Raw genomic sequence first — 11,402 nt, 5'->3', positions numbered from 1 at the left:
GTATTTTCATCAGTTTCTCTGACAAGCTGAAGCATGTTCCTGATGGGGTTTACCATTAATATTGTAATCTAAATAACTTTAATGTTAATGTCTTACTATACAAGTAGAATTAGTACCACCTCCTAATAAGCCACCCTCTGTACCTAATGGGAAATTAATAAATAATGTATTAATGCATTATAGATTTTGAGCACATTATGGATTATGAGATTGTAAAAGAATCCCAATTGCTTGTATGATACAATTATCAATGTAACTAATCCATTATTAAATGCTAATGGGGTTCTCACTTTCTATTAAATGTCTTTACGTTAATTCATTAATAAGGGAATACATGGTTTTAAACATCAAGTCTGCAGTTGCAAAGGATAAGTTGTTAACATATAGATTTTGGTGTAGATTGTCTGCAGCCCATTTGTAGAAATAAGTGGTTAAACAATCTCGCCAACCCACGTGTTTAACGACACAATTGATTTATAAACCATTAGTAAATTATTTATTCACCATTAATAAAGCCATTGGTAACAATTCATAACCCCAGGGATTTTTAAATAAATAATGGTTAGCCTTCACCCACTACATCTCCCATGAGATTTTAACAGTGTGCTACTAGTTTAAGGCTCATGGGATATGTTGTGCTAACAACATATCCCATATAGAACGACATGCTAACAAAATAACCTTGGGTGCTTTGATTAAAATTAGAATATGTTGAGATTTTCCTATGATGAGAAGTGACAGATGCCCATTTAGCTCAGAATATAAACAAAAAAACCTATGAAGATGATTCAGCTTTTGGGGGGAAAAAACTTTTTTAAACACCCCTTCATGAGAAAAGCCATTTAGTTACACCTGCTAATAGCAAGAGAGGCTGGAGGCGGGAAATCAACGCTCTATTATGTGATGTAGCATGCTGTGATTGGTTGCTACTGCGTCGCTTGACGTCGGGCTGACCCTTTAAAAAGGAGTCTGTTCCCACACTGGAAGATAGTTGAACCCAGAGTCACTCCGGAGGTTGTTGTCGAGGATATCACATCAGAAACTGCAAAAATGGTTGAGAAATTTGTTGGGACGTGGAAGATGATTTCCAGCGAGAATTTTGACGACTACATGAAAGCAATTGGTAGGAGTGTGTGTGGGTTTAAGCTAGCTAGTTTAAGGCAAATTACTATCACAGGCTGTCATTTGACAATTTGGAGTTAACGTTACTGTAACGTAACGTCTGTTGCCTTTTTGTCTAACTTTAGTAAGTTAACGTTAGTTAGGCCATCTAAAACGTAACATTAAAGGGAATAATCGAGTTGCTCTGAAAAAGTCCAGTTGAATTAGCATATCTGATTAAAAATACGATTAAGTGATTCATTAGATGGACTTCCAACACACAAAAGCTTTCACGTGTATTTTACTCATACATGTGTTGCTTATATTTAATGCATTTTGATTATCTTGCCTTTCCGCTGTGCAGGTGTGGGATTTGCGACCCGGCAGGTGGGGAATCGGACCAAGCCCAATTTGATAGTGACCGTGGATGATCAAGGGATTGTATGCCTGAAGTCTCAGAGCACCTTCAAAACTACCGAAATCAAATTCAAGCTCAACGAACCATTTGAGGAGATAACCGCAGACGATAGGAAGACAATGGTAAGGAGGACAGAACAGGAGGGGGGGAAACCTTCTCTTTTCTGTGCTGGAATTAACGGCTTTGTCTCTCTTGTGTGTCCTGCAGACTGTGGTGACTCTGGAGAACGACAAACTTGTGCAGAAACAGAGCTGGGATGGCAAAGAGACGAATATCGAGAGGGAGATCTCAGATGGGAAGTTGATAGCGGTAAGGATTTTGTTTCTCGTGACTTTTTCTGGAACCAGGTAAACTGGTAGGCTACCGAACTCAACTTTGTAACTTTTAAAAGCCCTTTTACATGTGTGTATGCAACTGTCTGAAGTACTTGCTCACGCATGAGCATCATTGGCTTTTTTTTTTTTTTCTCTCTCAAAGGGTTTGCTTTGTTTAGTTTTAATAGTCTGCAAATGTAATAGGGTAATGATCGGTTATTCTCACCACTGTTGCACCCACACTCCACTTCAGGGAATAAGGCAAACGTGAATTTTAGGGTAAAAATAATGGATTAAAACGCCATTGTACTACAGGAGATCCTAATGTAATGCTGGTACAATGTCATTTAATACTATAAAGACAAAAATAAGTATTCCTTCTATGGTATAGAGTGTAGTTAGGCTACATTACAGAGGATTAAGAAATTGGGACAAAGTCACTAAACACGAACTACGACACTGATGGATAGCTGCAGCCCAAAATCTTTCACAAACTCAAAACATGTGCGGGACTTTATCTTCACCTTAACAACTGCACCTCTTTTGATCCTCTGACCGCAACTGATCTCTCTCTTCCCACAGAAATGCATAATGGGAGACGTGATCGCAGTGAGGATGTACGTAAAGGAGGCATGATGGGGATGACTGGCTCAGTTCAATGGGCGTAATACCAAACTAAAGGCGTGTTCTGCTCTTTCTATTCTTTATCTTCACTGTTGCCAAAATCACATTTATGTGCATCTGTTCTCCAACATGACACATTTGGTTTCATTTGGAATTGTTGCGATTTGAATAAAAATGAAATTTGTTGAAATGGCGTCCGAGTTAATTGAATGTAATTGTCGCTAAGTTAGTCTGCTGTTTATTTGAATGGTGTAACGTTTTAATTCATGACTTTCTTGAAGCATTCCAAGCATTTGGGCATGCTGGGCAAAAATTGCCCTAATGTCAACATACCACCTAATCTGACAAGCTAATTTCCTGACTTTCATGGTTTTATTCCCTGATTGGTGAATATTGTAATTCATTCCACATGCATCACTCTTTCCAGCTACTTTGGCTTTCATGCTTCCTTATTTAGGTCGGAGGACAAGCAGAAAACCAAAACGTATTCCCTGTTCAAAGGTCAAGAAGTAAAAGTCAGCCATCACAATGATATGTGTGTTGGCAGGGACTCTTTGAGGAATGTGAACTAGTACTGAGAGCATCATGCAGAGAGGTCAGTGAGGAAATGTATCCCTCTTCCTTTTTGGGAGGTTTAACATTTCCCATTGCACATGTACTGGCAGCTTTGTGTACATGTTGAAACTAAAAGCATTATGGGTTGTCCCCACAGACGTCCCCTCCCTTTGGACACTTGTCAAGTTTGAGTTTCTGTGTTGGGGGGTGTTCCAGAGCCGAAGGGCCATTTTCCCATGACAGGAAAGGGTAGACGATAGCACTGATTGGACCTAATGGCCAAAACAGGTAGAATTGTGGGCCAACGCTCTTGTTCCATTCTGTGTGGACAATGGTACCGGCAGTAGTCAAGGATGAACTGTGTTTGAACTTTTGGGGAGATGCCAAGTGGATGAGATTATCACCGTGGACGGCTAGCAAAGGTCACCAGTTGTATTAGTGTGTCATTGGCCATGTTTTCTTTAATGCCTCAAAGACCTTTCCCTTCTACAGTTAAAGAGCCATTTGGTAACTCAATTTGTTAACCAGACCCACTGCGAAATAACAGTGATTTCCTTTATACACTGACACTTATCCCAGCTCCCTAGTGACCCCAAAAGCCCCAGGTTCACTGTGTCAATTGGCATTTTTGTGATTGTATTACACTCAAATGTATTGGACAATTTGTACCACTAACGGTACAATATCTTATGTAATCTTGTAGCCCTGTCCTGTAGAGAGGCACTGTGTCCAGTTATTATTAAAGGCCTCCTTTCTGCCATCCACCCAAAGTCTCTCTCTCGCGTCCAACTAGTTGAGAACGCAGCAGCTATAGGCTTTTCCCTGGTTTTAACAGACATTACATCACCCCAATCCTGGCTTCTCTTCATTGGCTCCCTGTTTGATTTAGAATTTACTGATCACTTTCAAATCTAGCTCCAAGCTTTATAGCGGAGATGTTGACCCCATATGAGCAAGTTTGCAGCCTACGATCTTCACATGGGGCCCTTCTGGCAATTCCAGAGTTGAGTCATTTTTTATTGCTCTTTGTTTTAATTTATTGTTTTACTTATTGATTTATTACCTTTACCCTTTTTTTATTTGCATATTTTTATTTTGTCATTTGTATTTAGGCCTATGTCACAGTTGTGTTTTATGAAATGAGCACGTACAAACTGGCATACAGGAAGTCTGGGCCCAGGTAGTGTTCTATTAAAGTAGTGTTGGTTGGTTTCTGGGTCTTCAAAATATATTAAAGCTGCCATCTACTGTTTAATGTGCTGTGTGCACTTTACTTGGGAAAACAGGGCCCCCCCCCCAAAAAAAAAAAACATTCGCCTGAACATGCCCCAAACATCCGATAATGGGATTCTGTTTTGTCTTTGTTGGATGTAAGGAAAGACAATCCTTAGTGTTTGCTGGACCATGAATCATCTTGCAGAGCCTTGAATGTGATGTCGCAACATGAATATTATGATGGCATTGCTTTTAATACATACCTGTAGTTAAAATGATTAGGGAAAAAAAGAGTGGTTAGAACTGTTTACTCATTGACCATTCAATAAACCTTGCTGCGTTCATGCTGTGAATGCTCTGCACTCCAAATCATCGATGATCGAATCTCTTGTCTGTGTGCATTCTGTTCAAAATGCTGGGTATTCTGTTATGCGCATTATAAAAGGACTCTAAAAGCATGATCATTTTCTCACAGTCAGAAAGAAAAGATCACATCTGCTATGGATTCACTTACAGGTGCAGTGCTTGTGATCCGCAGGCATCTCCGTCACTTTGTTTGGATAACTGCAGGGAACGAGGCAGATCTCCACCTCCCCTGTTTTATCTCCGACATCTTGATTTGATGGTCCATGGTGTCTCTTAATTAATTGAAAGTGAAGCTTTGTGCAAGTAACTCTCAGGGATGGTGCTTAAGCATTTTTCCATGAGATGCATCTTCAATATTTGAACAAGAAGGAGCTGGACAGTATAAAAAAAATATACAACCATAGATATTAACAGAGAGCATGAAGCAGAGATTCCCTCCGAACATGTGAAATAATACTCTGTAAGCCGATGGCCAAACAGGATAGAAAGGGAGGTATTCCACTGGAGAGAAAAGGTCCTGATCTCCCTCCGCTGCTGGCAAACCTCACATCAGCAGAGAGGTTGCAGAGCAATTAGGAAACTGTTCAGGAAGGAGCATTATAGTGTGTGAGTTATCTTTGAAAATAACTCACACAATGTAAATCGCTCGTAAAATTTGTTGTCTGCATGTGTGTGTGTGTGTGTGTGTGTGTGTGTGTGTGTGTGTGTGTATTCACATGCCCGATAGACAAAGGTATCTTGTTGACACTGGGGTTGTTTTGTGTCAAGAAAGATTGTCTTTGACTTTAGAAGAATGGCCTCACATCCTTTGCAAAACATCTGGAAAGCTCCACTTGAGCTGCAGCACTGACACCCTTCCTCCGCTTGTCCTTCACTTAAACTCTGTCAAACACCAACACCTTTCATGTTTAAGTGGATCAACAGGGCTAAAGATAGAGTACATGATGTATGACCTTTCATTCTCATGCAACATATGACTTAATTTTACTTTCCTTTATGTTGCACTATCAAATTACATTAAAAAAAATGTGCTCCAGTAATCTGGAGCAGACTTTCTATAAATTTCGGTGAAGAGTGATTCACTTTTTATTGATTTATTACCCATGGCTTGAGAAGGATCTCAAGACACTTGCTAAATGCAGTCCCTCACCCATTCTTTAATTCAGGGATGCTCACCTGGGGCACGATGAGTGAAAATGATGGCAGTGTCTGGGGCTGTACATTTTTCAGCCACAACAATCTAATCTTTAAAGCAGAGAACAGAATGTTGGCTATTTTAACCAAAGATCACAGGAAATATGAACAACCAGGAAAGTTACGAACAGTAACAAGTTTTTTTCATGTCTGAAGATATAAGGTTATTAGACAGAGAAGAGTTTTAAAAAGTGAGAGATCATTTCCTTGTGTGATGAGAACTTTGTTATTTAGTTGTGATGTTTGAATTAAGAAGACTCTACTTTAAAGTTTAAAGACTGTAAGTGAATATGTCAGAATTACTTGACACAAAAAAAAAAAGTCTTGATGTCAGCTTTCTCATTGGGGCTTTATGTTGAGTCTGAACCACTTTGGTTTCAGGGGAAATCAACAAAAAAAGCATAAAAACAGCAAAGATCCCACACCACTCTTTGTGTTTTTCCACTTAGGTTTCTGCTGGAGGGTGGGGATGACCTTGGGATCAAGCCCCAGCCAGATACATCTTATTGACTGTAGGAGGGTTGCCGTGAATGCCTCCACATTGAACAAACATCGGTTTTACCTTAGTCTCGCATTGCCAGACCTTCCTCCACAGCGCTGCGGAGGAGGGTCTGACTAGTCCACACAACATTCCTGGATGGGAGAAAAACGTGCTCTGGTTTATTGGCATTTTTTAAAACCAATCACAATTGTCTTGGGTGGCGCTAAGCGCCGGACTCAATGATGGTGCCTCTTCAAAATAGCCTTGGGAAGGAACTTGTGTAGTGGAACATGTGTACGTTCAAAAGTTGTTTTAGTCGTGCAACAGAAAACTGGACTATCGACAAATAGTCGCTAGCTGTCTGGATTTACCCTGCAGAGATCTGAGGAGCAGTTAACCATAGTCAATGCCAAAGAATGCCAAAACAAAGACAGCGGAAAGTGACAGATATCTGGCCGAATCTGACCTGATCCCGGAAATGAAACGTCGTCGATATAGACTAGTTTTACCCTTAATCCTCTCCACAGGATCTATGGCACCTATGCTGACCCAAGATCAGTCTCTAAGGGCAACCAAACAGCTGGGCAGAACTATGTCAGTTGAACTGTAGGGGAGGCTGGTTGCCACGCAACAAGCTTTCTTTCCACTGATCCTCGCAGTTGTACTTAAGAGCTAACTCTGATTTCATCAACAAGTCTCTGAATGTTGTGCAAGCTTTGCCCTGTCTGGTCGCACAGAGGCTGGCTGTTTTATTATCTCCCCACAACACTCACAGAGACATATCTGGGATTCCAGGATGGGACTCTGTTTTGGATCAAAGATTGCAGTGTAGAGCTCTGGATTAAATCCAATCAATCCAAAACTTTTAAATGAGCAATCACTCATATTTCTACACATCTTTATTTATCACATATCATTGGTGTTTAGTTCTGCATCTGATGGGCACAATTAGTCTTTTCCACCACATACATACTTGCTTCTATGGGAATAAAGTCCAACGCAACAAAGTGGAACAGACAAGAAAAAAGTTTTCCCTTAAAGGTCAGAGGTCAGAGGCTCAGCTAAAGCCATCTAGTTTGAGTGTTTTGGGATTTTTTTTCATGAAAGCTTTGCCTTAATTCTTGATATCCAATAAAACAGATTGAGATGGTTGGTTGATGTGTTCTTAAAGTGGCAATCCTTAAGATTTCAGTCTGGTTGATTTTGAATTTCTACTTGAGTAATAACAATGGAATTGTGCTGAGAGTTTGGCAGTCTGAAGCCTAGAAATAGAATAGTTTTTTTCTATTTCTATGGATTTGTTATTGATACATGAGCTTCACGATCTTTTAGAATTGTGTGCATAGTTCAATTTTCTGTGTGTATACAAAAGAGAAATACTGTAATACAGGATTTTTTTCGGGAGATGTCACGCCAGACTGAGTTCGCAAAACGGCAAATATATAAATATTGCAATACTTTCATCAGTGGGCCATAGGGTCAATCACCATCGTGTTACCTCCTTCTGTGACAGATAGTTACTTAACAGACATTTATTTAAATGAAAATCTGTAAGATTACAGCTTTAATGTATAAACATAATGATATTCCTAATAAAGCGGATGTTTTTAAACTTTTCTCACTCTAAGTAGGTGTAGAGCCAGCTCAAAATGTAACCTCTAAAGGCCTCTCCACTGTATGTGAGGAAATACAGTTTTGGCTTTAAGGACACCACAAAGAATAACAGTTTTACAAGTCATCCCACCAGGAGTTCCTTTCAAATCTAAGAGCGTATAGCTCAGAGGAAGGATGGTGACAATCTTTAAAGTGAGGCTATACATACCAGAGCCAATACAATGGTTTCCCCCAGAGAGCACTGTAACAAAAACTCAGCACTATGCATATATAAGCATGTTTACCTGCCTGCTCTTTGGTCTGTGTGTCAATCCTTGGGCATTTCTGTTCAAAAGCAGATAGAGAAATGCTTTGCTGGGCAATAAAAAGTCAGGAAGTGTTACTTTTCCGTGCTGAATCTGCCTCAAATCACCAGTGTTGGGCTTATCCACTTCTCGTATGCCTACTATGTTACAGGACATGTGATCTGTAATCTGGTGGGGGTGATGAGGTGATGGGGTGATCTTTGAAATCAGTGTGTGTTTGTATTCTTGTGAGTCTCTGCTTGAATATACGTGTCTGAGTTAAACTAGATGGGGAAGTAACATACTGTATATGGTCTCTAGTTTGTTCACACCAAGCATTCTTTGTGCTCAACCCTCAGGAAGAACTCAGTGACTCTGTAACATGCAGAGTGGTTTATTTTATGGCCACAGCGTGAAGAATGTGAACAGAACTTCTGTGAAGGGGTAAACCAACTTCAAACACTAAATTATTGCAAATATCTAATCAGTGAAACTGTAAGATGTATGCATTTTCTGCCCTAAGGAAGTTGCCGTTTATAGAACTAATTTGTTTATGCACTGAAATATATGTTGAAATGGTTATTTGCAGGCCTTGCACATCTTATCGTTTAAATCTACATATGAAAAGCAAATTAAATCAACCCTTACCCTTGAAAATCGTCTTTGGATGTTTCAAAACTTTGATGTCAAGATCACATGTGACCGTTTTCCATGAGCATTAATGAGCCACACTGGAGAGTTCAGGAGCAGACATTACAGTCTGAAATATAACTGTTCCCACCAGAAGAACAATTTGCCCTTTTATGTCAGACAACACAGCAGACTACTTATGATAGCACAAATAGAGCAATATATTTAAAGAATCTAAGTGGATAAAGTGATGGAAAATGATTTGTTGTGGTTTTTATGCCATACGTATGCACACAGACACAGACACAGACACACTGACCTTCTGTTGCAGGTGGTAGGGCTGATTGGAGTTGATATTTTAATCGTCAAACTATGCGGTTTGTCTGCCCTGGGTTCAGTGCTTTATCAAGCAATGTAACTGCGGACAGAGGAAGGTTAAGTTGAGAAACATGAGCGGCTGAAGCTCAGACTTCATGCTTCAGATTTATTCCTTTGTGTTCAGTACAGCTAGTGTATGTTTGTCAATTCTTGAGAGCATTTATTTAGAGTTCAAATTAGCTGTATAATGTTTAAAAGGGGTCAAACCAAGCAGGTTTTAGGAAGCTCATATTTAAAGAGAATATGACAGCTTGCTTTATGCTACGTTTACACGTGGCCGGCTATTTTCATAAACGGACATTTCAACCTCTCCGTTTTCAAAAATAACGTTGTGCACAGCTGTCAGTTTTCAGAAAAGTGTTCGTTTACATGTACCCGCGTATATATGCCGTCAATGCCGTCAAGAGCATGCCACACCTGTAGGTGGCAGTGTAACGAGAAGCTCAAGCCCACGGTAGCCAATCAGAATCCCGAAAATAGGAATCACTTCCTCTCTCTTCTCTTCCTCACTTCCTCGGCTGACTAAACCTCCGTTTGTCTCAGTTTACATGCAAACGTACAAACAAAGTTTTCCAAAATCTCCACTCTGGCCGGAGGTTTTTAGAAAGACTCGTTTTCAGAGGCGAATTCTACGTTTGCGTCTAAACGAAGGGAAGTGTCTCTGTTTTTCTAAATAACCATGTATGTGTAAACGGGGCCTTAGCCACGGTGGCTGTGTGATTTACCGGTTTCTCTGCTAACTCTGCAGGTGACCGCTGACTCGTTAGTGTAACCAGAAACACCTGAGTGTTCCCAGGTACTTTAGGCCAGGCTCCAGTGCAGCTCATGATGTCTCTAGGCCTGCCGTCAGTTGTTGCTGTTTCAGCTCTCCCGTCTCATCTTTGGGTTAATGTTGCTTTAGTTTATTCATCTTTATGCTTTGTCTGCACCTTACAGTCCGAACACCAACTTAATCCTTTAATTTTGTCTAATTAGGTTGATTTGACTTAATAAAGTATATTTTTGTAAAACTATATCATGGTGTGTTTCCTATTTGTTGTGGCCTAAGAGCCAGGTCATAACACACAGAGTGTGAGGGGAATATATGGTACAACAAATCGCTATAATCAAGTTTTGAGTCATTGTCCACAGTAAGTACAATATGGCTAAATGCCCATTAAGTAATTGTCACATTTTATTTACCAACTAAGTGCAGATTTGGCGTAGGAAACTTTTATTAAAAAAGACAATAGGCCATCAGAAAAGTTGGCCTGATGGACACTTTGAGACGTGCTGTAGGCTACAGGCACTTCCCCACAATGCACTGGGGAGATAACCACAGTCTCTGATAGGCGGGAGGAAAACGGAAGCCATTAATCACAGGCTGACCTTTCTCCAAGTTTGTAAACAGGCCTTTCAGCAGCATAAACCCAAACAGCAAACCTCTTTAAGCCCTTCAGGTGATTTATTGAAACACCACAAAGTTTTCTTTTCATAGGTTGACTGTAATGTTTATTGCCAAGGTGAAAATCAGTGGATAGTTGTGCACGTTGTCAGTGTAAGAGCTATTAAGCAACCAACACTATTTGCTAATGTATTTGTAGGACAGGACTGATTTTCTTTATTAAGCTTAACTATACAACCATAAATTGAGAGGTCTATGGGTTTACAGCTGTTTGTGTCGACGCCCGTGTGAAAGAGCTCAGCTGCCTTCCCTACGATGCACAGCTGCACGTTAAACAAACAAGCACCCTCTGTGGCTCAACTCTTTTGTCTTGTCAGCCACTTTCGTTGGGGAAAAAGCAGAAGGGTTTTTTAGGTTTTTTAGATACCAGAAAAAAATCATTTGGACCGCAGAGCATGTAGAGAAAGGTTTTCTAAAGGGCGTTGTTGCTCTAGAGGGAGTAATAGAAGCAGCAGAAAAAAACTTAATTATAAAAGAACTTAGGAAAAACTAAACTAGGAGAATCAGCTTTTAGTCATTATGTAGCACAGCCATTGCAGTTTTATGCAGCATGTATGTATGTATGTATGTATGTATGTATGTATGTATGTATGTATGTATGTATGTATGTATGTGTGTGTGTGTGTGTGTGTGTGTGTGTGTGTGTATATGTGTGTATGTATGTGTGTATGTATGTATGTATGTATGTGTGTATGTATGTATGTGTGTATGTATGTATGTATGTGTGTGTATGTATGTACAGTATGTATGTATGTACTGTATGTATGTATGTATGTATGTACTG

At 39.9% G+C, this 11,402-nt stretch overlaps 1 protein-coding gene across 1 annotated transcript; it reads left to right on the top strand.

Annotated features, from left to right (window-relative positions):
- The first annotated feature begins 976 nt into the window (after positions 1–976).
- Positions 977–2,650, top strand: fabp4a (fatty acid binding protein 4a). Its single transcript, XM_078267490.1, has 4 exons — positions 977–1,123; positions 1,466–1,641; positions 1,727–1,828; positions 2,416–2,650. The coding sequence occupies exons 1-4, from the start codon at positions 1,051–1,053 to the stop codon at positions 2,467–2,469; spliced, it is 405 nt and encodes a 134-aa protein (XP_078123616.1). The 5' UTR covers positions 977–1,050; the 3' UTR covers positions 2,470–2,650.
- The last annotated feature ends 8,752 nt before the right edge of the window (positions 2,651–11,402 follow it).

Source organism: Sander vitreus, chromosome 14 (assembly GCF_031162955.1).
Source record: "Sander vitreus isolate 19-12246 chromosome 14, sanVit1, whole genome shotgun sequence".
Lineage (NCBI taxonomy): Eukaryota > Metazoa > Chordata > Actinopteri > Perciformes > Percidae > Sander > Sander vitreus.
The sequence above is the reverse complement of the archived record's forward strand: the minus strand, read 5'-3'. Positions and strand labels throughout refer to the sequence as shown.

Coding starts and splice junctions, on each gene's coding strand:
- fabp4a (XM_078267490.1), top strand. CDS start 1,051: ATGGTTGAGAAATTTGTTGGGACGTGGAAGATGATTTCCAGCGAGAAT. Junction 1,124..1,465: donor CGACTACATGAAAGCAATTG/GTAGGAGTGTGT, acceptor TCCGCTGTGCAG/GTGTGGGATTTGCGACCCGG. Junction 1,642..1,726: donor CAGACGATAGGAAGACAATG/GTAAGGAGGACA, acceptor TGTGTCCTGCAG/ACTGTGGTGACTCTGGAGAA.